This window comes from Prionailurus viverrinus, chromosome C1 (genome assembly GCF_022837055.1).
Source record: "Prionailurus viverrinus isolate Anna chromosome C1, UM_Priviv_1.0, whole genome shotgun sequence".
NCBI classification, from domain to species: Eukaryota; Metazoa; Chordata; class Mammalia; order Carnivora; family Felidae; genus Prionailurus; species Prionailurus viverrinus.
In genome coordinates, this window is record NC_062568.1 from 214479351 (window position 1) to 214504096 (window position 24746).

At 61.8% G+C, this 24746-nt stretch overlaps 1 protein-coding gene and 1 long non-coding RNA gene across 5 annotated transcripts in view; one reads left to right on the forward strand and one right to left on the reverse strand.

Moving 5' to 3' along the window:
• SAMD11 (sterile alpha motif domain containing 11) lies at positions 1–20959 on the reverse strand. 3 transcript variants are annotated; one of them, XM_047870511.1, is made up of 14 exons: positions 19993–20959; positions 18732–18823; positions 14598–14779; positions 13190–13240; positions 9068–9192; positions 5739–5828; positions 5429–5563; positions 3307–3469; positions 2118–2233; positions 1810–1888; positions 1212–1726; positions 843–967; positions 372–482; positions 1–255 (listed from the first exon to the last, which is right to left on the reverse strand). In XM_047870511.1, the coding sequence occupies exons 1-14, from the start codon at positions 20507–20509 to the stop codon at positions 10–12; spliced, it is 2547 nt and encodes an 848-aa protein (XP_047726467.1). In that variant the 5' UTR covers positions 20510–20959; the 3' UTR covers positions 1–9. The 3 variants fall into 3 exon arrangements, with proteins under 3 accessions (XP_047726467.1, XP_047726469.1, XP_047726468.1); XM_047870513.1 differs by having other exon boundaries at positions 1594–1726; positions 1810–1862; positions 19993–20958; XM_047870512.1 differs by having other exon boundaries at positions 1455–1726; positions 19993–20958.
• LOC125172442 (uncharacterized) overlaps positions 20330–24746 on the forward strand; it is an 8284-nt gene continuing 3867 nt past the window's right edge. For both annotated transcript variants that reach the window (XR_007154726.1, XR_007154727.1), the window contains exons 1-4: positions 20330–20401; positions 21668–21786; positions 21889–22062; positions 22639–22709. This is a non-coding gene — a long non-coding RNA (uncharacterized LOC125172442). The remainder of the gene's footprint in view (positions 20402–21667; positions 21787–21888; positions 22063–22638; positions 22710–24746) is intronic.

A 24746-nucleotide genomic window follows, 5' to 3' on the forward strand; every position in this document is an offset into this window, starting at 1 on the left:
CCCACCAGGTTAGCACAGAGGCTGGGAGGGGTCTGCAGGCCCTGGGAGTAGAGCCACAGTTCCATTCTCTTGCTTGGGTGAGGCTCTCCCAGCAGGGGGGTGCCCCCCACCATAGGGGGAAGGGGCCAATGCTGGGGACAGGGCCTGCTCTCCAGAGGTGAGCTCCCGCTCTGGGGCCCGTAGTGTTGGTGGCTGCAGTGGCAAAGCCACAGGGAAGCTGGCCATGTAGAAGACTCGCCCCAGGCGCTTGGCCACCTGCGGAGAGATGGGCCTGGGTGGGGGGGCCTTCTGGGTTGCTGGCCTGCAGCCACAAAGAGCCTCGGTGCTGACCCACCATTGTGTGGAGACTGCTGCCCCCAGCTGGCACTCACCTGGGCCCGGATCTTGAGAGCAGGCCCGAGCTTCAGCCCCATGGTGGTCAGGAGGTGCTCCTCTGTCAGCAGGGGCAAGGTCTCCCCGTCGATCCCCTGTTCTCTGAAGACCTGGGGGCGGGCAGAGGTCCGGGCCTGAGTGCTGGGACCAGTGCCCGCCTGCCCTGCTGAGTCCCTCCAGTCCACCAAATACTGAGTGTCTGGGGTTGCCCCAAGGCTTTCCAGCGAGAGCAGGGCCAAGGGAAGCTGCTGGCACAGTGTGCCAGAAAAGCTTGCAAATGGAAGGAAGGTCTGTGTGTTGAGCGTGTACGTGCCAGTGTTGGGGGCAGAGGCACTGACGCGGCACAGGGCAGGGGGAAGCATGCAACAGCATCCCCCTCCTCCCCACACACTGTTGAGGAGGGGAGATGGGGAGGGGCGGGGAGAGGCGCTCAGAACCATCTCAGGAAGGTGTCCCCCCACCCCCCTCACCGGTGCATATTCTCCACAGCCAGAAAGGCCCCCCACAAAGCTGCAGACATCGTCCACTGTCCACTTGCTGAGGTCCTCAGGGGCTGTGGCCTCCTCCCCATCCATGAAGAGTCCCCCCATGGTGCCTGGGTTGGGGGGGGGGGTGGTATTACTAGGACTATGGCCAGCTCTTTCCTAGGCTCCCACCCCTGTCTGCTGACCTTTGCCCAAAATGTTCAGAGATGTTGGACTGAACACTAAAAAGGATTTTTCTTCCCATGGGCACCCTCCCTAAGACCCAGGGTGTGGTGGGGGGAGGGGGCGCAGAAGGGGAGCTAGGATTCTTTCCACCCCATGGAGGGATCTAAAGCATGGAGAGGGGATGCCCACCTGTGTGGAAGTAGGGGCTGACAGCGTAGGGTAAGCCCAGGGGCAGTGGAGGGGGCAGCATGGACCCTGAGAGAAGCCCCTTCCCCTCAGGGCTGGCCCCTCCAGTTGGGGCTTGGCCCAGGGTGGGGCCCTGGCCCCCGGCGGCCACCATCTCAGGGTCCTCTCCTTCTGAATCCTTTGGGGGCTCATCCTCAGAGCCATCTTGTGCCCAGAGCCCAGCCCCCGTGGTCTCCTTGGACTCACTGGAGTGGGCTGAGGCAGGGCTGGGTCCCCCCTTCCGAGGGGCTCGGCGGACAGGCTCCCGGGGAGGGGTGGGTGGGCCGGGGCCCGGGGGTCCCTGAGGGGGCAGGGCCAGCAGCGGCGCGGAGCTGTGTCTCAGCACCAGCATGGCCCCGCGCCGCTGCAACTCCTCGGCGCCGTCGGCGGGGCGCAGGGTGGCTTCGGGCGCCAGCAGCTGCGGCCGGTGCGAGCTCTCCAGCTCCTTCTGACGCAGCAGCTCTGCCGACATCTCCAGTCTGGACCAGGAAAAGCAGACAGTAGTGTGGGTCATGTGGCTCGGCAGGGCCACCTCCTCCTCACCGGTCGCCACGGCACCTACCGGGCCAGGTTCTGCTTCCGCAGGAGCTCCTGCTGCCGGGCGAGCATCTCCGCCTGGGCAGGGGGCAGGAAGCCGTAACCTGGTGGGAAGGGGACAGACCACGAGGCCAGGTGGCCGAGTGGTCTAGGGCCGCCCAAGCCCACCTGGTCCGTCCTTGGCTTCGGCAGGGGCGAGGGTTGGTACTACGGAAGCCCTCGTGGAAACCGGGTCGGTCATAGGCAAACCCGGGTGCACCCACACCAAAGGCCTCCCGGCGTGCGCGCTCACGAGCCCCTTAGGACAGGGTCGCGCACCCGCCTACTCCTCACCTGGGGTCTGGCACAGGGCCGAGGGCACCCCCAGAAAGGGAGGCCGAAGGTGGGGGCCCAGGGCGATGTGAGGGGCATTCTGGGGCGACAGCAAGGGGGGCGGCTGCGACAGTTCCCTGTGGACGACGGGGCGGTAAGAGTGCGCGCCGCAGGCCCCGGCCCCGCGCCCCCCCCTATTCCCGTAACTGCCCTGCGCCCCACCCCCCTTGCCGCCGCCGCCGCCGCCGCCGCCTCTACTAATTGCCGGCCCCGCGGGCGGTCGATGCACCGCTCGTTACGGCTCCGGGTCGCGCGCCGCCCCCGCCCCCGGCTGGCGGCGCCAATTAATCTCGGCGGCGGCGCGGAGGCGCTGACCCGGCGGGCGGCGGCGACTGCAGCGGTAATTACCGCGCGGGGCGCGCCGGGCCCCCGCCTCCCCGCTCCCCACGGACCCTGGGCGGCTAGGGGGGCGGGGGCGCAATTAGCTGCAATCCTGGAGGCGGTGGAGGCAGCTGCAAATAGCGCTCCGTTGGGGGGGCGGTGCGGAGGGCTGGGGGCTCGGCGTTGTTGGGGGTTGTGCCCTGGGGCCCGGCTGGAGACCACCGAGAGCCGCCACAGCCCTTCCCGCCCCCTAGCTCGCTCACCCCTTGGCCTCGGCAGGTAGACGGAGGGCGGGGGGGCGGGCGGACGGGGGGGGGGGGGGAGGGCTCCCTTCCCCAGCTGACTTCACGGTTTCCAGGCCTCGCACTGCTCCCATCTTCTGCCTTCTGCCCCCTCCACACCCTCCTCTCCACGGACTCCCCCAATCTGCCTCTAGCCCCCACACCTACCTGTTGGGGGAGCAAAGCCCTCAGCTGTTTCTGGAGCACCTGGATTCAGCCCAGTCCCACAGTTGCTCAACAGAAAGTGCCATCACCCTTAGCACCCTGCCCAGAGGAGGGGTCACCCCCCCCCCCCCCCATTCTATTCCAGGAGTGTTCTAGGCCTCTGACCAACTCGGGGGTCAGACCATGAACCTAGGGCCAGCACACTGCCTGGCACACTTTCTGTACCAACATGGCTGCGTGTGACTGTGGCGGGGGAGGAGAGTGTGTGCACGATTGAGGGCAGATGCAGGCTGTGGACGTGACCTGCAGAAACCAGGTGCTAGGTGTATCTGAGAAGCCAGCAAAGAGAATATGGGGCCTTTTCTGATGTGGGCACCCAGTACCTCTCTGAGAAGGATGGGGTGCCAGCTGGCACGGTGCCCTCTCGGTGCTGAGCCAGGCCCTGCTTTCGGCGCTGACCTGCCGTGGATGAGGGTAAGTGGACTTCCAGGCCACTGGGGCTCCTCACAGATGCTGCTGCCACCTCTTGCCGGACCCTCAGGAGATCTGGGGGGGTTGGGGGGGGGTGAGGATGGTCAGTGGTGGTCTAGAGGCCAGACTCCCCCAGGGCTGGTGAACATAGGACACTGGCCAAGGACACCAAGGAGACCAGGTGCTGATGAGAGCATGTCCTCAGAGCGACCTTGCCGTTTGGTCATGGGGACGGAAAGATGAACAGAAGGCCACAGGGCAGGGGAGACCAAACCCTTAACAGTGCCGCTAGCTTTGTATGGCGCTGGGAGTGGGGGTTGGGAGGCACCCACCTGTATTGAGAGAGGGGCAGGTTAGCATTGAAAGGGATGTGGGGATGCCAGTAACCAAGATGCAGTGGGAGGGAGGGGAAGGCCTCCCTTTCAGGGGCTTCTGTGGCCTCTGAATGTTGATATTGACAGGAGTTCAGAGGTTATGGAGATCAAGTCTGCAGGGGGCCTTGAGGGATGGTGTTGTGCAAAGACCCAAGAGTGAGGGATCCTCAGGCAGGCCTGCTCCTGGAGGCGTGGGGATGGGTCTCCAGCCCTGGACAGACGATGCCCAGGTGACTTCCTTCCCGGTAACACTCCGTGCACACTCGAGGAGTCTAGCCCTCTGCTCCCCATCCGGGTCCCTCCATCCTGCTCTGAGTCTTCCCCCACTCCCACCGTCACCCTCCCCGCACCTCCCCCCCCCCCCCCCCCCCCGCCCGCCCGCCCGCCCTGCGCAGCCCCAGCCGTGGCCGCCGCCGCCTGTTTATAAATTAATTACCCGAAAAGCGGAGGTGGGCCCTGCCCGGGCCGGGTGCCAGCCCGCAGAGCCCAGCCGGCGCGGCCGCCTGCATCGATCCCAGCGGGGCCCCTCGCCCCCGCGCCGGCCCGACGGCCTCGGTTATTTACAGTCGGCTCCGCGGCGGGGGCGGCGGCGCAGGGCCATGATTGACAGCCCGGCTCCCGGTGCTGCTCCCCGGTGGCCGGCGCCCCCTCCCCCGCGCAGGCCAGCCGAGCGGGGCCCCAGGCAGGGCAGGGAAAGCAATTAAAAAGGAAGATTTTTAAATTATTAACATTTGGTGAATTATTCAGGCTCTCGGTGCCTGACTGCCCTGGGGGACAGTGCCTTGTGTAAGGAGAAGAAATCCTGCCCCCTTTCCCAGCACCCCTCACCCACCTCCAGCCAGAAAAGCCAAGCTAGCGGCAGCACCGTGGGCTGGGGTCTGCCAGGCCAAGGTGCAGCCGGTCAGGGTGCCAGATGGTGGGTGGGTGAGGTGTGTCCATGAGAGGCAGGAAGGACAGATGGACAGAGCACAGGGTGGGGAACCGGGTGGGGCAGGGTCCCTGCCTCCAGCTGGAGCTTCTCCTGAGCACCAGTGAGGTCCTGGTAGCCACATCCCAACTGCCGCCCATCCTGCCTTCTGGATGTCCTAGCCTGACTACTCCCCTCCTCTTGGCCCCTCCCACCTAGAGACCCAGGCTGACCCCCAGGTGAGGTGGCTAGCACAATCGCACACATGGCCCTGACAGCTGGAGTAGGGAGGACTACAGCATATAGACCCGGGGACAAAGAGAAGCTGCATGTACTGGAGAGAAGCAGGTGGGCCTGGTTCAGTCCCCACCTCCCACTCTCACCGGGGTTCACCTCAGACTCTGTTTTCTGTGTCTGTGAAATGACAGTGTTTGCGTGTCACAAGTGAGGCATGGCTCTGCTAGACAGTCTGGGAGACAGTGGGGTATGCAGGTGGGGGATCCCCCACATCTGCCCAGGCAAGTGGCTGCCTGGGCAGAAGGGGAGGAGAGTGACTCCTCACTGCCCACCTACAAGGGGCCTGTAGGGACCGAGGGGCCTACAGACCCACATCCAGACCCAGATTTGGTCTTAGCAGCCAAAGACCCCAGGGCCTCTTTTCACACTGAGCAGAGGCCTCCAGGGATAGTTAGAGCCTAGCACATGTGGGTAGACACTTGGTGGGGGATCGTGCCATGGGGAGGGGGCACATACCGTGGCTGGGGAGGCCCAGGTGGTAGAGACGCTGCGGGTCCTCAAAGGTGCCGGCCTCACTCAGGGCAGACACAAGCCGGCGGTAGTGATCCTCAGGGGCCATGCTGGGCCCTAGTTCTGGCAGCAACAGAGTCTCTGTGTTGGGAGGAGCATAAGGTAAAGGGATTCTCCTTCAGATGCCACCATGGGAGAGAAGCAGAACCTCCCCTCTTAGACCCTGCTGTGGGGCTGATTTTGCCGTGGCAGGGTCTGAGTTACCCCCCCCCCCTCCTCTGGGACCTGTCCCTCCACCTTGAAGTTGAGTTCCCACCTTGGGGTGGCTTGCTTCGTGCCTTCTTCTCCAGTGGGCACTCACCGCTGACGTGGGGGGTGCGGCCTGGCCTCTTGCCCAACAGGTCACCTGGGGGAGGGTAGAGTGAGCCCTGCCCTGTGTCTCAGGGCTTGGAGGGGATGGAGGCTGGGAAGGCCAGGGGCAGGGAGGGACCCAGCCCAGGCCTCGGTCCCTGCCAACCTCAGCTCAGAGCCTAGCACACGGGGGTAGGGGATCGTGCCATGGGGAGGCCCAGGTGGTAGAGATGCTGGGGAACCAAATCCATCATTGCTCAGGTGCCCTTGGATCCTGGCCAGGTCAAAGCCTTTCCCAGCCCAGGCTCCCAAAGGACATCTTGCCAGCCAAAGGACATCTTGCCAGGCTTTGGACAGGTCAAGGGACAGTTCTGATCCTGGGCTTTGGCGTATGTGTGTACGTGACAGGAGGTTTGTGGTAACAGCTCAGGTGGCAACTCAGGACCCCACAGGCACCCTGCTGCCCCTACTCAGCCAGATTAGTCTCCCGTACAAAGTAATGGTCCCTCCTGGTCATTCTGCTAAAGGGGAATGGAAGGCTTTGGTTTAGACCGGAAGCCACTTTACCTCCCCTATCCTCTACCTGCTCAGGGAAGTCCCTAGGCAGCAGGCCCCCAAGGCCACCTTGAAGCCTCCAAGGTCAGGCACACCTGCCACACCAACTGCTGGGTACCTCCACCAAGGCCACACCCCTCACTGCCCTCAGAAGGCCTGAGCCAGCACCCTGGCCTTTCCGGCCACACACCTGCCTACCTGCCTAGCTGGGCTCTGAGCTCCTGAGGGCACCCCTGAGCAGTCTCACCTGCTCTACACAGCCTGGCCATGGTAGTGGGGGGAGGGGCAGCCCCACTTCTCTCCCGAAGGCCTCTCTCAGGTCCTACGTCTAAAACATACTCATCTGTCTCCCCCAAGGCAGCCCCTTTCCATCCCAGGCCCTAATCCCTCCTTCCTGAGCTCAGGGCCTGGGGTGGGGGTCTCTGCTGAACAGCTCAGCAGATGCCCTGCTCTCCTGGGACCACCCCAGTGCTGGCCTCCAGGCCAGATCCTGTGCTCTGGCCCCCTCTCTGACCTGAGAGGCCGCCTGGGTGGGTGGGGTGAGGGGGCTACCCCCTCTGTGAACCAGGCCTGCCATGACACCTCAGCAAGGCAGGCTTCCCAGAAGCCTAATTCCCAGAGCCTAATTCCTTTCTCTTATTCCCTTAATCTGTCATTTTTATCAGGCCGGGGAAGTGCGGCAGCAGTGAGAGGCCGATCAATCTCCACTTTACAGCTGACAGAATGGTGCTAATAACTTATTGATCTCAGCCACCTCGCTGCCACTGGCCTGGGCTCGGCAGCCCAACCCCTGCCCTGGGAGACGAGGTCCTCACTGCTCGGTTGAAGGGTCCCCACCTCAGTGACCTGGCAGGACAGGTAGGGGGCACAACCAGCATGAGGGCCAGCCCCCAACAGCCTTGGGGCCTCAGGGCAGGAGGGCCACAACATCCAGCTGTGCTGGGCCTGGAAGTGGCTTTGGGCTGGGTCCACACCCCATCCTGCCTACACCCCTTCTGGGTTTAGCAAAGAACCCAGCACCCTCACTTCCCTGAGTTCTGTTTCCCATTTTCCACAGTGGAACCTCCCCTTCCCCTTTCTCTTGGGGGATGAAGGCTCCCCTCTGTCTGGGGGAGGTGCTGCTGGAGGCAGAAGGGCCCACAGTGAGACTCAGCCCTGTGACTACAGTAAGATCCCGCCATGGAGATCTGGGGGCCCACCAGTCCCTGATGAGGGCCACACTCACTCATAGACCCACACACACAGTCGTAAGATGCCAGCATGGACCCCAGCTGAGCCCCTCACAGTCCTCCGCGGCCCTTCCTGTCTAGGATCCAGGGAAGGACCAGGGCTGGGGTTGTGGGAATAAGATTGACAAGCGGCTCCCGGAGAAGCAAGAGGAGGTGACGGCAGGCAAATGTCTCCACCCAAGGGCCCACAGGCACAAGCGGAAGCCAATGGGGGACTGCAGCCCCGAGGAGAGGGCAAACTCTGACAAAACCTGGGCACGGCGCACACATGTGACACTCCATGCAGAGCACCTGTGACCCCTGACGCGCTTGTACGCCCGTCTCAGCATAAAGTGAGAGTGAGGACACAGGTGTGTGGCACGGTGACACCCAGACACGGGGTGTGAGCTGGGTGCGGGGCCACGCGAAGGCCCCAGGCATGCAGCCCCAGCTGGGAGCAGGGCACGCATGCACACTCGTGCTGTGTACCGTGGGGAGGTCTCCATGTGTACGGGCAGCATGGGGAGGGCCTGCTGGCTTAGAATATCTCAATCACTGTGTGGCTCCCGCAGCTCCGCCCGATCGATGGGGCAATTAGATTTTATCAGCTGCCTGCTCAGCCGCCTCCAACAAGGCTCCAGAAGCAGCCCCCTCACACCCACCCCACAAAGGCCTTCCCAGGCACAGGCACGCCTGGGGGCACTAATGGGGGATGACCGTCTTCTCCCCAGCCTTTCTGAGAGCTGTAGCCGCTGCCGGAAACTTCCCTGCCCAGGGTCCGTAGGACTGCGAGGGGCCCCTGCCAGCTCCTCTTACCTCCCCTTTAGCCGAAGCTCAGCCATGCCCCATTCTCTGCAGCAAAGCCTTGTGGCCAAGTCCCCTCTGGCCTACTCCTCTGTTGGGGTGGGGGGGCGCGGTGTCCCCCAGCTGCTCCCTCCTTCTGAGCTCCTGCTGCCCCCAGGAGCCGTCCCTCTGAGATGACCCCAGGAGCTTCTGAGCTAGCACTCTCCTGCCTCACCCCTGCAGAGATGCCCCCTCTCTTAGGTGACGGACCCTCTTCCTCCAGGCGCCTGTGCTCCATGGGGTCGGTGGGCACTTTCATGCATGTAGAGCGTGTCCCTGCCCTCAAGTGAGCCATTCACGGTGTGGATTTCTGAGCCTCTATGAGGCCTGCACATCCGTGACTATCCTCCTGCTTCTGCTCCTACGGGAGGGGGATGGCAGTGGCCTTGGCCACTCCAAGCCCACCCCAGAAGCAGCCACGGTGGAGCCACTGCCTGTGCCTCCTGTCTGCCCAGCTGGCCGGGATTAACACAATTACCATCACATGGAGCCCCAGGGGACAGCCGGCCTTGCCACCTCCCGCCTCCGCTGGCCTCCCTGGCTGCCAGCCAAGGCTGCTGGGGGTGGCGGCATCCAGAGCTGCTGAGCAGAGACACTGGGAGGGTGGCAGGGCAGGCTGTCCCCAGGCTGAGCTGCAGTGGCCCTGGCAGCCCTGTTCTCTCCCCCCCCCCGCCCCCCAGCTCCTCACCTGCAGCTCCCAGGCCGATCTCCACACCACCTCTCTGGAATTCACAGCGGCTCTGATGCTCGGGCATAACGAGGTGGCGGCTACGATGGACGCTGGATATGAGGGTGGGCAGGTCACTGTCCTGGCTGTCGTGAAGCAAGACAGTGAGGGTGAGACCCCAAGAGGCCGTGTGCCCAGTGCTGGGTACAGCAAATGCCTGACCGAGCTCGAGTGTGGGCACGCATAGAGCCCGAGGACAACACAAAAGTGCAAGGCCTCCTACACACCTCTCTGTGGCCTGTGACAGCACACATGTGGGCATCCCCACGGCCGGTCCCAGGGGAAACATCTAGTGGGTGTGACCTATCCAGCCCCACCCAAGACCACTAGGACCTGCCGAGTGTCTACCTGGCACGGGACCTTACACTCAGACCCCACCATGGTCCCCAGGGAGGGCGTGTACAGAGCTCAGGAGCCCAGCTCAGTTTTGCCATGCTCTCCCCAGAGTGACCAGAGCAATCACCAGGCAAGGGGGGGGGGGGGGGGGGGGGGGCGGGGTCTGCTCATGAGAAGGTGCCCAGAGAGGACACACACTGTCATACATGCACATATCACTTATCTAGCACTTAACTACTGTGCTTCACTAAGGAAGTTGCACGCGCTCTTTCAACTAAAACTTGTAACCACCCACAGACCCTCAATTTCTTCAAATAAGGAAACCAAGATTCGGACCAAAGTCCTGCAGCCAATGAGGTGTGTGCACACACAGGGACACGTGTACACTCACCCAAAGGGCCTAAAGAGCATGCACCTACAGACACACACAGACACACAGACATACAACATGAATTGGGAGCCTGGTCCTCCCGTGTGTTCAGGACCCTCTGCTCTCCCCAAAGCTCCCAGCTAAGAGCCTCAGCCACCAGGCATGTACGGGCCTGGAATAAGCATGTATTTAACTCTTTTGTTTCCTCATTTCTCTTCCTGCTAAATCAGCTCAATCCTACACCACAGAGTCCCAGAGAAAAGAAGGAGTGAGAAGATCTCAGCGCGACTGTGTGTGTAAATGGCCCCATTTGCTGTTGATGTTCTTGGCACAGGGAAGGGTCACCCGCCATCTCACAGATACAGCCTAGAGCAACAGGAAGTCGAGACAGAACGGGAGAGGAGCAGGGAGGGCCCTTGGCGCCCCACCCTCCCCAGGACCATTGTTCCCTGGCCCACCTGTACCAGAGCAGCCTCCCAGCTGGGCCCCTGCTAGAGGGCCTCCACGGAGTGACCTGGGAACTGACCCTAAACCTCATTAAGTAGCCCCCAGCCCCCCTGGCCTGGGCGGCTGGAGTAGGCTAATCCAGGCTGGCCCCTAAGCAGATCAGTTTCAGCCCCCAAAGACTCCAGGGCTGGGCTCTAGAGCCTTCTGGGAGACCCAGATGTGGGTTCTCTCCCCACCCCCACCGCCTCTCCCAGGAGAGAAGGGCCCCCCCTACGCAAACAGGAGTGCAGGTGGGGTGGGAGTAAGTACTTTATGGGATTAATTGGCAGCAATTCTCATCCCTCTATCATCCTCATCAATGCGAAGGTGTTGAGGAGAGAACTGCTGTCCTCAGCACTAGGGAGGGGGTGAGGGGGTGTCTAGAGATGCCTCCGAGTTCTCCCGAGGGGATCCAATTCTGGTGTCCCCAGGGCTCCTATAGCAAGTGAACCAACTACCCGCAGACCGGATAGGTGAGGAAGGAGCCCATCAGTTTGTTCCCCATGAACCCTTAGTCCAGCGCCCACACAGGGACCTTGGACTGTACCCCCCGCCCCTCCCCCCCCCCCCCCCCCCCCCACTGTGGCCATCAGTTCTTTTACTGACAGGTCAGTTATTCGGGCACAGGTGCTGTGGCACGGTGGAAGTGAGGCCTAGTGGGAACCAGAACACTGCCGCCCACCCCACCCCTGCTCTCTGCCTTGGGGGTTTATCCCACAGGGCCCAAGACAGCCTGGAAAACATGTTCTGGTCATCTGGCCACTCACTGAACAAAATATGCCAGGTTTTATATAAAGAACTACAAAGAAACAGCAGGCTGAAAATGCATAAGCCTTGCATTTGGCATCCCAAGTACAGGTTCCTGTGGCCATGGAAACACCCTCTGCTGCGTCCTGCTGTGCACAAGGGACAAAGCCCATGAGGGACTTGGGAGGCTCTCTGTGGCACCATGGAGTGGGGCTGTGTGTCAGAAGGTGAGGCGGAAAGCTTGAGTGACAGAAGGGGCTACATGGAGGAGGGTATGCTGCGAGGATGAGGGAGAAGGGTCTTGACCCTTGGACCCCAATTCTCTCTGAGGGGCACCCAGGGCTCCTCCAGGCTCCCTCAGCGACTGTCATACTGTCCAGTCCTTGCCCATATCCTAGCCAACTCAGGGGCCCCAGGAGGGCAGGGACCATATCTTCTGCCTGCTGCCTGGGGTGCATGGCCCCTGAGGTGGGAGTTTCAAGCAGGCAGGCCAATGGATGGAGAGAGACAGACAAACGGAGAGTGAGAGATGAGGACGTTCGAGCAGACAGGCACTATCGAGTGGATGGATGCAGAGATCGAAAGGATGAGAATAGCAGAGAGACGGACGGACAGAGCCTAGAGAACAGACAGGAGACAAGGACAGACAGACGGGGCCAAAAGGAGCCAGGAAGAGACAAAGACAGCCGGGGAGGGGGCAGTGTGAGGCAGCTGGGCTGTGTGCCTGGCCAGAGGCCGAGGGGCCGTACCAGCAGGTAGAGGGCGGATGGGCTGTAAGTCCTCTTGACCGTGCTCTGCCCCTGCCCCCAAACTGCAATCTCCCCTCTGGTAAAATCCAGAAAGTCATCCCAGCCACCTCTGGGAGCTTGTGCAAGAGTGAAGGACCCCACACGCACTTGGACTTGGCCCCTTACCAGGGGCCCCCTGCGTCTGGACACCTGGGACCTTCTCTCACTTTACAAGGCTGGGGTGGATGAGGAGGGGGCTGCAGGCAGGAGGAGTCATTCTCGGAATGCAGGAGCCTCCCTTGGGTTCCCTATAAGCTTCGCTGACAAATTTTTCCTGTGGCTTCCCAAGTAAAAGCCTCATAAAATGTCATCAATGTTCATGACGGTTCATAAAAATGAACAGTTGAGTGGGCAACTTCAGAATGAGGTGGAAATAAGTTTGAAGGTGTTTTCGTTGTAATCCGGCTCCAGGACCCAAACATTTTCAGAGATGTAACTAAGAACACATATGGCACAGGGCCAGGCTGGGGGTGGGGAGCGCAAGCCCCTAACCTGCTGGGCTGGCCCCTTCCTGTGTCCTCCCTGGAAGCCCCAGGGTAAGACTTGACCCCGCTGACCAGAAACCGCAGCCTGGGCTGCATCCACAGACTGACCATCCTCTGCCCCTCTGGAACCTGGAACTTGGGCCTTCTCAATGTCCCCCAACCTCCTCATCAGGTCCCCTCATTGTCTCTCCTTACTAAGTCTTGGGTTTGCAGCCCCCCTGCCCTCCCCCATGCTTCTACAGCCTGAAGTGCCGTGTACTGGAGCAAACCTCCAACCTCCTGGGCAGGGCCTCCAAGAAGGACCCCATCAAAACACTCTGTCAGTCCTCTGCTCAAGAACTTCTGGTGGCTCCTCACTGCCTGGAGGACCCTGTCCTACAGCCTCAGCATCCAAAGTTCTTTAGCATTCAATTGAGTCAGACCTGCCAGTTCCCCCCAAACCCCCACCCCCATCCCACACATCCCCTTGTCTTGTTCTTCCATACCTTTGCAGACTTCCTCTTTCCCTAGTAAACACCTATGCATCCTGTAAGATCCCATGTACACACCACCATTCTCACCTCCTGGTGGGTCTTTGGGAGGGTGAGAGGGAGAGGTCACGACCTCATCTTTGGGCAGATCGACTCAAATGACCAGTCCCATTTGGGAAGGGGAGTGCACTCTGGCTCCAGGATTGGGCTGCCCAGAACCCATGCCTGTGCTGCTGTCAAGGCCCGGACACAAGTCGACAGACAGACCACAGAGTAAGGAGGGGAGGAAGGGAGGGAGCTAGAGAGATTTAGCAGCAGACCCAGGGGACATGGGGCAACAGGTCTCCATCCTGCCCATGCACAGGGTATGGGGAAAAGCCTGGCCCAGACCCGAGCCCTACCTGCAGGACGTCTCTCGGAAGGAGATGTTCACGTCCCAGTGGGTGTGGACTCTGCAAGGAGAGAAGCAGAGGGTCAAAGTGGCCTCCGGGACCTAGTACGTGAACAGCAGGGCATGGGTATGGCATAGCCCTCATCTGCCCCAGAGCGCTGGCCCCAAGGGAACTGGGCTGGCTCAGCTTTGTCTCCTGTGCCGTCTGGTACCAGCTCAACCAGCCGGTGGCTGACATCAGGATAGAAGCATGGGGTGGGAGCCAGTTCCTGGTCTCACGGAACAAAGAAACTGGGAAGGATGGAATCGAGGCTGCCATACCTCTGCCTCTTGGTGCAGTGAACCCAGAAGAACTGCCACGTTGTGCAGAGGGGGCAGGGCAGCCTAAGGCTTCTTCTGCCCAGCAGCCATACGACTGAACCCAAACTGCTTGTTGTGAGAGCTGCTTTGGCCAGGCTGGAACTAGGGCACGGAGCAAGCCCCCAGACTGCCGCTAGCACCAATGGTTCAGTGTCGGCCCAGGTGGGTGCAGCTCCCTGGGTCCCAGGTGCTACCAGTCTGCCTCTTGGAAGTGAGCACCGCGCCCCGTAGGTAGGAGGGATGCCAGAACAACAGTACGACAGTCAAGTAAGGAAACAGCTCTGCCCTGTGCCTGTGTCCTCACCCACAGCAGTGCTCCCAGAAAGACCCTCGGGCTGAAGGAGGGTGGTTGGAAGCCTGTGTGGGGTGTCAACTTAGCCAGCGGGGGTATGGGGGCTGGGAAGTGGGGGTGTTGGGGGTTTGGGAGGGTTATTTGAGGGTAGCAGAAATTGGAACATGTTAAAAGACTAGGTGAGAAGAGAAAAGGCCTCGAGACTCTGGGGATGTGTGACATGTGCTGGATGGACAGACAGACAGATGGAGGGATGAAGAGGTGAGTGGACAGAGGGAGGTGCCTCTGCCAGGAGGGGAAAGGGTGGGAAGTCAGGAATAGTGACCCTCAAGGCTGGAAGGGACGGTGAGAAGCCAGGGGAGCCGCTGCTTGCCAAGGAGAATGAGCACGAGCGTTTTAGGGGCTGCTCAGCCTCTTCCTCTCTGCCTGGCTGCGGTGGCGCCAGGCCATCCCTTCCTGGGTCTCCCTGACTGCCCTCCTCCTAGAGCCGCTGGCCCAGCCTCCTTCCTCCCCCCCACAGAACCATGTCGGCCCCTCCCTCCGGGTGGGTTCTCACTACGGTCCCGTGGCATGGAGGGGTTCAGGCTATTTCAGCTTCGGCAGATACCAAGACAAGAAAATCCAAACTTGGGCCCTGTCCTGAGGTCCAAGGGCCCTCACCCTGGCCTGGCTCTCAGCTGCCTGGAGGCCCCAGTCTTGATGTCCCTCCCTCACCACCACAGCCAGAGCCCATGTGCCCTCCCCACCTGGTCATCGGTAAAAGTACCTTCTCTTCATGATACGGACATGGGGGGTGTCCTCCTGCTTCAAGCCTGGCCGCTGCCCATAGGCGGGGCCGTTCCCATCGCTGTCACCATCACTGGCCGAGAAGCTGGTGGTCAGCTCCTTCTTTAGGACCCGCGCAGTGGGGAGGGCAACTGTCCTCTTGTCTGCCAGCCGCCCCCGGTTCTGGGAAGGGAGGGAGCAGAGGAAGGTTAGGCTAAATCAGGACCCTCAGCCTCCTGGGCAGCTTGCACCCCAGGCCCAACCTTCGGGCAGGGCCCGGGTGACAGAAGCCCTCACAGCAACCACTAAGGTCAAATAGGGACCATCAGAGGCCCTGCTAAGGTGCTTCTAGCCTGCAGTGCAGGCCCCAGGGTCCACATGAGCCCCGGTGGCCACAGGCGAAGACAGGAGCAGAGAGCTGAGGCCTGGGTCAGGGACCCCTCCACAGACCACCTTCCTTGCTCCATGCCACCCTGGAGGGGGGTGAGGCGAAGGGCTGTGGGCCCTGGCCAGGCTGCTCATGACACATGCCTTGTCCAGACTCCATAGTCCAGCCTCACTCCCTCCACAGGCGATCAGCCTGAGTGTGGGGATGTCCACCTGGAGGCCAGCCCCGGCTTTCCTGGCGCCAGGGAGCCCCAAGAGGCCGTGAGAGCCCCCACAACAGAGGTCTGTGTTCTGCCACTTGTTCAATGTGCCGTTACCACTGTCTGCATGTGTTTGCCAGACAATCCCACGCAGCTCCTGTGTGAACCCCCAACCGATGCCAGGTCCTTTTTCTGTTCTGCTAGTGCCATGCCAGGTCCAGTTCAAGGGCAGTGTGAAGCCTGAGTCTGGGGCCTGAGCTTGCTGACCCCTTGCAAACTGCAGTCCTGGGGTTTGCAGGTCACCTGGTGGGGAGGCCTTACCAGCCCAGACCCTTTGACCCTGCCTCTGGGGGCCCAGCCTCTCCCCTGCCCCTCTCGGGGCCCAGCCTCTGGGTCAGAAACAGAGATTCAGTATCTCTCACAATACCTACTTCTCCCCACCCTGCACCCATGTTGTGAGTATGTGGATGCATGTGTGTGCCGTATGCTGGGAGATCAGAGCAGGAAGCATTTGCACAGACGTGGAGGCCAGTCCGCACTGAGCTTTTCCACGCTCAGAGCATGCTCACACACCAGTGGGACAGGCAAGGTCCCTATATACCACCGCTCCCTCCAGTGTCTTTAGGTCCTGCCGCCCCAGTGGAAGAAAAAAGTTATTATTTTCTGGTGGGCAGGAAGCCTTTTCTTATTTAATAACAGGTTGCTGTTTCCTGGAGGTGGCAGGGATCTTGGGATTATCTAATTCTCTCTCATCCTTTCAGTGACTGAGGCCTCCTCAGACACCCTCTTCCCTGTTGCCAGGACAATGCCACCATACCCGGGGACCCGAGGAGGAAGGTGTGAAGGAGGGTCTTGCCTCACCAGTGTCATCCTGGACCTAATGGACAGCTGTGCAGCCACCACAGTAGTCCTGTCCTCCAGAGTAAGGGTCCTTCTCTTCAGACCCAGCCCACTCAAGCTCCAGATTTGGGCAGTGGTGCCGAGAGCCAGGGAGCCCTGGTCTTCTCCCCCTCCTCAACTGGGTCTGGGGACCACAATTAGCCCCATCCCCAGACTCCAGGAGCCAGTCTCCATAAGCCAGCCCTTATGAATCCGTTTGGGACACCCTCATGTTCCTCTCTGCAACACACTCAATGAGATATACGGGACAGCATTGGGGTGGGTGGGGCAATGGAGTCTGAGGGTAGGCCTGAAAGATGAAAGGGCCTGCTTTGTGGCCCCTTCTGAGACCCTGGCCTTGGCTCTGTGCTCTATTGGAAATAGCAGAGAGTGGGTGAGGCTGTAGGTGTGACCGCCTGTCTGGTCCCCGTGCCTCTCTGTGCCAGCTAGTGGGCTCCAGGGGGAAGTGTTTTCAACAGCCCCTGGCCTGTCTGAAGTGTGCACTGCCGGGAAGTCCCCTCAGCCCTGCCCTTCTCTAGCCTATTGTAGCCCAAGCACCTGGACCTCCTCTCCTTTCTGCTTTAGTTACACTATTCTCTCGCGAAGAAAAGGAAATGCATTTCCCTCTGCTTCTCATCTGTAAGACAAGGAAGAGGAGAGGGAAATGACAGCAGTAAGACTGCCACCTGGGACGGAGCCTGACCAGCTGTGCTGGCCTGGAGTGGCTCCTGTGAAGGGGAACTGAGGAAGAGGGACCAGGGCTCCAGCCAAGGACAGAGAACATACGTGCCTCCCAGGCACACCCAAGACCTCAACCCGTGCTCGGCAGCACAGATTTGAAAGCTGGGTGCCCAGCCTCTGCCCCTCGCCAAGCACTGGGCCCTCAGAGTGCAAGCGTGGGTACATGAAAGCCAGCTTGCATGGCTGCATGATCCCTGCGCCACATGCACACCCACATTCTGCCCCTGGAGTATCTGTGACTCTGAAGTGTGTACGTACCTTTGGGCCTGGCTGTGGGGGGGTGTAGAGCAAGACAGTCTCTGTGTGGCTAAGGTGGGTGCTAGAAAGACAAGGAAGTCTGTGGAGCTCCTTCCTAAGGGTGAGGTACAGCGATAGGCTTGGGAGGGACCAGGTTCAGGAGAGGCAGGCCCAGGTCTGAGGCATCCCTCCTGTAGGGCAGTGACCTGAGAGCCCCAGACAAGTAGGCAGTTCTAGGCTGGGCCTTATCCCTGTCTGACCTACCCACCCACCCTGCCCCCAATCCAAGCAGTGTCCTGGGGAAACTGATACTGGGCTCAGGCCACCTGTACCCCACACTCTTGGGAGAGATCTCTGGAAGAGTGGGTTGGGAGAGGCGGGTCCCCTCCGACCCAAGGAGAAACTCCAGGCCAGCCTGGAAGGTGCCCAGAGGACTCTTCTCCAGTACCAGCTCCTTGGAAAGGTGCATATGTGGGGAAGGAACTCAGTCTCTTGCCCCAGGCAGGAACCGTGGTGGTGGGCAGGAGGCCGGCTGCCTGTGCAACAGACTCTGGCGATAAGCCCGTGTCAGGCACGTGATTGGGATAGGTACACAGGGGAGGCGTGGCTGTATCCCCCTTCCCCTGTCCAATCTGTGCGTCTGATCTGGTGTCTGTCTTCACAGGGGTGTCTGTGGCTTCCCAGCTCGCCCAGCTTAGCTACCTCCGGGGTCCACAAGGAAACCAAGACGTCCCTTTCTCCTTCCTACCTCTAGTCCAAAGCAAAGAAGCCGAAGGTGGGTGTCTCGGGTCCTCTCTCACCACCTCCTGTGAGAGGGTGCTGCTGATGGTGCCAGGAACAGCGGCATAACCCTAACTGCCACCAAGAGCCAGGGCCCTAAGTGGCTCTCCCCCAGAAGCTCAAAACTGGTTCCTCTCAAGAGACAATTTCCTCTTCAGATCAACCCTCCAACTACCGCTGCCTGGAGGACATGTGACATGGAAGACAGTGCTTCAGGGGCAGGCACAGCACCCCGATCTCTGCTGCTCCGCTAGGCCAATGAGGGGGTCGTATATGTCTGCGCTGGGTTGGGGACCCCACATCAGCCTCCAACCCCAGTTCTTGACACTAAAGGCCCACACTGCTCAGATTCTGCCCCTAATTGGGTTGTATCTTCAGACTCTCCTGGACATCCAGAGCCTTGCCCAGCAGGGGTCTAGCTCTTGGCATCCCAGAGACACATGTTAGTCACAGCTAAGCTGTGACCACCCCAGAATGCACATCCAGGCCAGCCAACACTGTTACATCCCAGAACAAGTTTTACCCTGGGACCAGCCTCTCTCCCAACCTGGGCCAGCTGACACAGTGGGACCCCCTCCCCCCCCCCCCCAAACATGTGACAGGGCAGGATCCCCAGGCCACAGCTGGATGACATGTCCAGGGAGGACACCTTCACACCCTGTCCCCAGGACCTCAGGAGAAGCAGCTCCAAGGCTCCCCAAGGAGTGGCTTCAAGATAGGCGTGATCAGGCCCTGCATCCAAAGGGGAGAGGGCTCCCCCAGGATTCCCACCCAAAGCAAAGTCTCCCCTGTTTGCTCTTCAGGGGCTCCCTCCTGCACACTGGCATGGACTCTGGATCCTAGAAAACAGGCACAAGCTCTGCAGGGGAGAAAGAAGATCCCAAAGCCCCAACTTTTCTCCCACATCTCACCACTGGGGAGGATATTCGACAGCCTGGACAGTCGCAGATCGGAGGGTGCACCTGCAGAATCCCCTTGGACATAAGCGTCTTCAGACTTTTTCCTGTGAGGAGGGCCAAGGCAGAACCGGTGAAAGAGCAGGGCTGGGCACAGGTAGAGTCGACGCACGCAGGAACGCTTTCGGGTCACAGTAAACTGCAAGGCCCGCTCCCCCTCCCGGCACGTGTGTGAACAACCACCTCAGTCCAACTTCCGAACCCACCCCCAGGCCCTGCCGCCCACCCCACCCTCGCGGAAGCCACGGGGATCTGCAGAGCTCAGAAACTCTAGTTCCCGGCGAGCGCCCTCCCCTGACCAAAAGCCGCCTCCTCCCCGCCCCCTGCGTCCCCCCTCCCGCGCTCCAACCCTCTCCAAGCCTGTCTGCGGGGACTGGGAACCGGGCCCAGGAAGGTCGATCCAGCGCGCAGGTGAACGGCGCCGCCAGGACCCAGGACTGCGCGTGACCCCGCAGCGGGAAGAGGGCAGCCACAGCTGAGCTGCGAACCCCAAAGCCCAGCGCGACCGGGTCCCTAACTTTCTAACGACCCCCGACCCCCGTGCCTGGCGCTCGCCGCGCCTCCCCTGCTTGCCTGCTCAGGCGCCCGCACCTCGCGCCCTCGGAGCCAGACTCCTGAATTCTCCAAGCAGGCTGCTACCAGCCCCGCTGCCTTTCCAGCTCCGCGCGCGCCCCCGCCCCGACGCGCGCCCCCGCGCCCCCCACCTGCCTGCGCCACCCACACACCTTCCCCTTCCCTCCACCGAGTCCCACCCGCAGCCCGGCCGCATGTGTGTCCCTCGACTCCCGCCGGATCCTGGGGGCTCACCGACCAGGGAGGGAAGTGTGTCCCGCCCAGCCGGTCTCCCGCAATTTCCCGAGTTCCCGTAAACTTCCCCTGAGCCACAATGCCCAGGAATCCCGCAAAGACCTTCCGAGTGGGAGGAGGGGCCGGCTTGCGTGCAGTTGGGAGCCCAGAGCACCGCGGCCCAAGCTGGGGTGACGGTGGAGGCCGAGGGAGCTCTGCCTCGGTCCACCAAGGCGACCGTGCTGCGGAGGTGGGGGGGGGGGAGGGGACGGGGGGGGGTTGGGAGGGCTGGCGGGGGAGTGTCTCTGCTGCAGCCCCGGAGCCGCAGCGCCCTCTCTGGGCGGAGACGGAGTCTCCCAGGTGGCAGAATGAGGGGGTCCCGACCCAGGGGTCCTCGGGGAGCGTAGAGGAGGGACGGTGGCGGCCGCACCTTTGTGGCGGATGCTGCGCTTCCAGTCCTTGGCCGTCTCCCGGCCGCTGACGAACTGGAACTCGTTGGGTGTGAGCCACTCCCCGCGGTGGCGGATGGACGGACCTTTGCTGCCCTGGCAGAGTTTGCGCACGTAAAGTAGCGCGCGGTTGGCGCCGCACTCCACCTCGATGCACGGCTCGCCGTTGTCGAGCAGCGGCTGGAAATCCGGTGCTGCGGCCGCAGTGGCAGAGAAGCGCTCGAGGGCCAGGGGGTCCCGGGGCAGGTGGAGGTACGGGGCGGCCTCGTGTAGGCTCAGGTAGGCGCGCGGCGAGCGGAGTGACGGAGCCAACAGCGCCTCGTAGCCGGCGGTCGCGGCGGGTAGCGAGGCGGCCGGGGGCAGGGCGGCCGAAGCTGGCAGTGGTGTCAGGTAGCCTGGGAGCGGCGGCAGTGGTAGTGCGGCCAGGGTCGGACGGAAGGCGGCCAGAGCCAGGGCCAGGTCCTCGCGGCCTGGGAGCTCCTTCTTGACCGCCGGCATGGCGGGCCGGTGGCCCTGCAGCCCGGCTCTCCGCCGCCGGCGCAACTTGCTTGGGCCCGGGCTGGAGTTGGAGCTCGAGGGCCGCGCGCCCGCCCTATCCGCTACTGCACCCCAGCACCTGCCGCCGCGCCGCCCGCCGGGCCACCTCGGACCGCTTCCCGGCCGGCTGGCGGGGCCTCGGCTGCCCGAGTCATGGTGCCGCGGGAGCTGCTATCGATCTCCTATCGCGCTCCGGAGCGCCAGGGCTCCACAGGGCGCCGGGCCACCTGCGCCCGCGCCCCGTGAGGCGGCCCCGCGCCCCGCTCGCCGGACTGCCCGCCGGGCCCAGCCTGGCAGTGGAGTCGGGAAGTCTGCGGCCCTTCGCCCCGCCCCGCCCGGGGGTCCCAGGCCCAGGTCCCGCCTCGCCGCCTCGCCGCCCGGCCGCCCCGCCGCCCCGGCCGCGCACCCGCGTACACTGGCGCGCGCCCGCCCGGCGGGGACTTGGGAGACTCCCGCCGCCGCCGCCGCCGCCGCCGCCGCCGCCGCCGCCGCCGCCGCCGCCGCCGCCGCCGCCGCCGCCGCCGCCGCCGCCGCCACAACTTGGCCCATTTAAACGGCCCCGGCGCGGCGGGCGGGCGGGCGCGGGCTCCGGCAGGGGGTGCGTGACGGCCGACTGGGCTCACGCGGCTGGCGGCGGGGGGTGGCGGGACGGGGCTGCACGCACCCTTGCCTCATTCCCGAGTGGACGAGGATAGGAGAAAGGGAGTCCCGGGTGTGCGAAGGGGCGTATGCCAGCGAGAAGCCGCGCGCACCTACCGCGCCATTGTTGAGGGAGTCACTGGGCGCAGCTGGAGTCCGGACTGCACGTGGGGAGGGGGCTCCTAGCCGATGGGGGATCGGTGGTCTGGGACCGCCTGCTTGCGTGGCGGCTCTGGGTAGGAGTGTTAGCACAGCGGCGGTGGGTGGTGGGCGTTACTGTCGGGCGTGGGGGGTCTCCTCTGCATCTGCAGGGCGTGAGGCTGTGGGTTTGTGGTGTGTGGCCTCAGCAGATGTGTTGGGGAGGCTTCACGCTCTGTGAGTAACAACAATTCTGTCAGCCACTGCCACCTTACTATGCGCTTTACATGCCTTAGTTCACTTGATCATCTCAGTGAGTTTTCCTCATTGTGTCATTTATAGATGAGGAAGGTGAGACACAGAGAGGTCAAGTAAGTCTCTTGATGTCACACAGCTGCTTTAAATCCAGGCCGTCTGACACAGGGACAGACAATATCTGAGACACGTTGTGGGGCAGGAAGGTGGGCTGGGCCCTGTCTGAGTGAGGGTTGGGGGATGTGGGGAAGAGGAGGGGCCAATGAATGTGGGATCGTGCACTTGAGAACATTTCTGTTCCCTGTTAGGAGCCGGTCTGGGGAAGTGGAACCCGCTACATCCATGTCCACTTTGGTGTCCTGAGGTAGCAGGTCTGGAATGAGGGCAGCTTTTCCCGCCCGTCTCCCTGCACAGCAGCATGTCAGCTTGCAGCAGGAGCATTAGGAGAAGAAACAGAAACCCACTCGCAGCTGCTGAGACAGGTTTGGCTTTCCCTGGTGTGTTATTTTGGACAAGCTGGCAAGTAGCCTCAGATCCAAACCCAGCACGCAGACAGCACCCCCCTCCCCCCCGCCAGCCCTGTGAGATGCGTTTGGCAGGGTGTCCAGAAAATGTTGGACCCTAGATGCACATTCACCTTTGGTGGCCCTTGTCTTGCTCTCAGGTGTGGTGCCTCCGTCTCTAATCGACGCAGGAGGCTGTTGCTGCCCAAGAGCCGTGGCCCACGGAGCAGCCATCATGTTAATCTGTGGTCATGGCACAGTGTGGAGAGAGGCTATCAGGACTCAGAGGGGGGCCAACTGTCTCGTCTGGCCACAGCCCTGACACTGCTTTCAAAAGATGGTTTCCTCCACTCACTTCTTCTCATGTTTGTCTGCACCTGTTCACGGATCCTTAGGCCTCCTAACCCCTGACCTTTAAACTAAGGTTTGGGGAGGGAAGCCTAGTGAAGTATGTCTCTAGATCTGAGAAGGTACCATGTAGCCTGCGGAGGGAGCCTCCCTTCCTTTCTGCAGGACCACCCCTCACTCACCCCTGGCCTCTTTCATCCTGAACAGGCCCACAGTGGGGAAGGAGGGGCATAGAAGGCCCCAACCTTGGCTTTCAGGAGCAGGATCCAGCTGGCAAGGTATGGGGGCTAACCTAGCTCACCCAACCTAACCTCCGTGCTACTGTCTTGCCCCCCACCTCTCTTTGGAGGACCAGGGTGCCTTCCTGAAAAGACCATGACTGGGGTCAAAGTTCCCTGCAGAACCCCTTCTCCTCCAAGGGCCACTCCCTGACTCCCAGGAGACCCCCTTCCAGGGGCTGTCCAGGGCTTTGGCTAATCAGTTCACCCCTACCCCCACCCCTACCTGTTTCCCCCTCTTCATGGGAAATAGACCTCTCTGCCCACAGGGTCAGAGCCACTTTCCCACAGGGATCAGACGTCCTTAGTCCTGGACATTACACTCCTTCCACAAGGATCTGCTCACTTCTTCCCTCCTATCCACCTCTGTCCTGGTTTGGCATCTGGGGCCCCGTGTGCTCCTCTGCATTTCTGACTGAGCCAGAGGTCAGACGGACAGAATTTTGGCTCTAGAACCACCCCTCGCCTCGCGTTCTGGCCTGGCGGCACCCCGGGGGAACACTGGTGGGCTAGGCGGCCAAAGCCCCTCCTCCGACCCGCAGAGGCCCCGCCCCCTCCCCTTCCTCCGGGCCTCCGCGGCGCCCTCGCTCTTCGCGGTACCCCCTCTGGGGGCCCTCCGCCGCTGGGCCGAGGCCGGAGCCGCGGCCGCCACCGCCGCCGCCGCCGCCAGGGAGGGGGAGGGGGGTCATAAATAACCCGCGGGGCGGCTCGGCCTGAGCAGCGCAGACTGTGACCCGAGACGTCTCCGGGGAACGCGGGGCAGCCCGTAGACCCTGCTGCCCCCAACCCGGGGCTCGGCCAGCCATGACCGCCTCCTCTGGCGCTATCTGACCCTGTCCACAACTGGCGTTCCTGCCAGAAGCCTCCCTCCCATCCTGGAGTGCCTACCTACCCTCATCCCCAGACTGCTCCCCTTAAAGCCCCCTTTTGAGCCATTCCTTCACCAAGCAATCATTTATTGAGCACCGGATGTGGAACCCCGGGAAGAGAGATGGGTGAGGTTGGAAGAAGAGAGATGCAGAGGAGACCTGCTCCCTCAGCCTTAGTCTTCCTGAGCTCATCTAGGGTGACTGTCGGGGTGGGAGAGCAGGCCCAGACATGCCAGACACAGGAAGGCATGTAGGGACAGATCACACAGGTGCGGGCACAGCTGACACAGCTGTGAGGAAGCACATCCACGGGTACACATACATGTGCCCAAAGCCACCAACAGATGCATGCATTCTCAAAAGCTCATGCCGATACGCTTCCATATGCACGCACAGCAGCTCCCCAAGCTGCACACACAGCACAGAGGCTGACATCCTCACCACAAACATGCACAGACAGTATGTGTGTTAACTTACATCCAAGATCAAAGACACCACCAACACCTGTGCAAAAGCATACATAGACACACAGGCCTGCAGCATGAGCGCCAGATGGATATAGCCGTCATACCCAAGACAGCGTGTCTGGAGCAAGGGTCTGCTGGCTGGCAGCAGTGTTCCACTCGGAAGGGTTAGCCTGGGAGGTCAGAGGTCAGTGGCGAATCAGCTAGGGCTCCTTTACACTCCCTGCTAGAGTGGTCAGAGCTTCCAGGAATGTGTCGGTTCCCAGCTGCAGGTCAGACACAGGAGGGGCTGCCCTGCTAAGACTTGCCTTGCCTTTGGCCCGCCGTGAGCTGGCTGCAGGCCATGCCTCAGGAGTAGACATGTTTCCGAGGCCAGCCTGTTCACCGACCTTAACTGATGCTATATAAAGGAGTAGAGAGATAGGGCTTAGGGTCAACCCTACATTCCCCTGTGGGTTCGCAGACTCGGGGCACCGACAGGGCACACGCTGCCAGAGCATTGGTAACATATACCATGATATTCACCTGCTTCATCACGCATAAGCAGCCACACACACACACACACACACACACACACACACAAACACACACACACACACAGTGACCCCAGGCAAAAACACAGTGACACAGGTGAGCTTGACACACCACAGGGTGCACTGGATACACTCGGAAGCCATACAGAGGGAGTTGTTGGTCTGGCAACG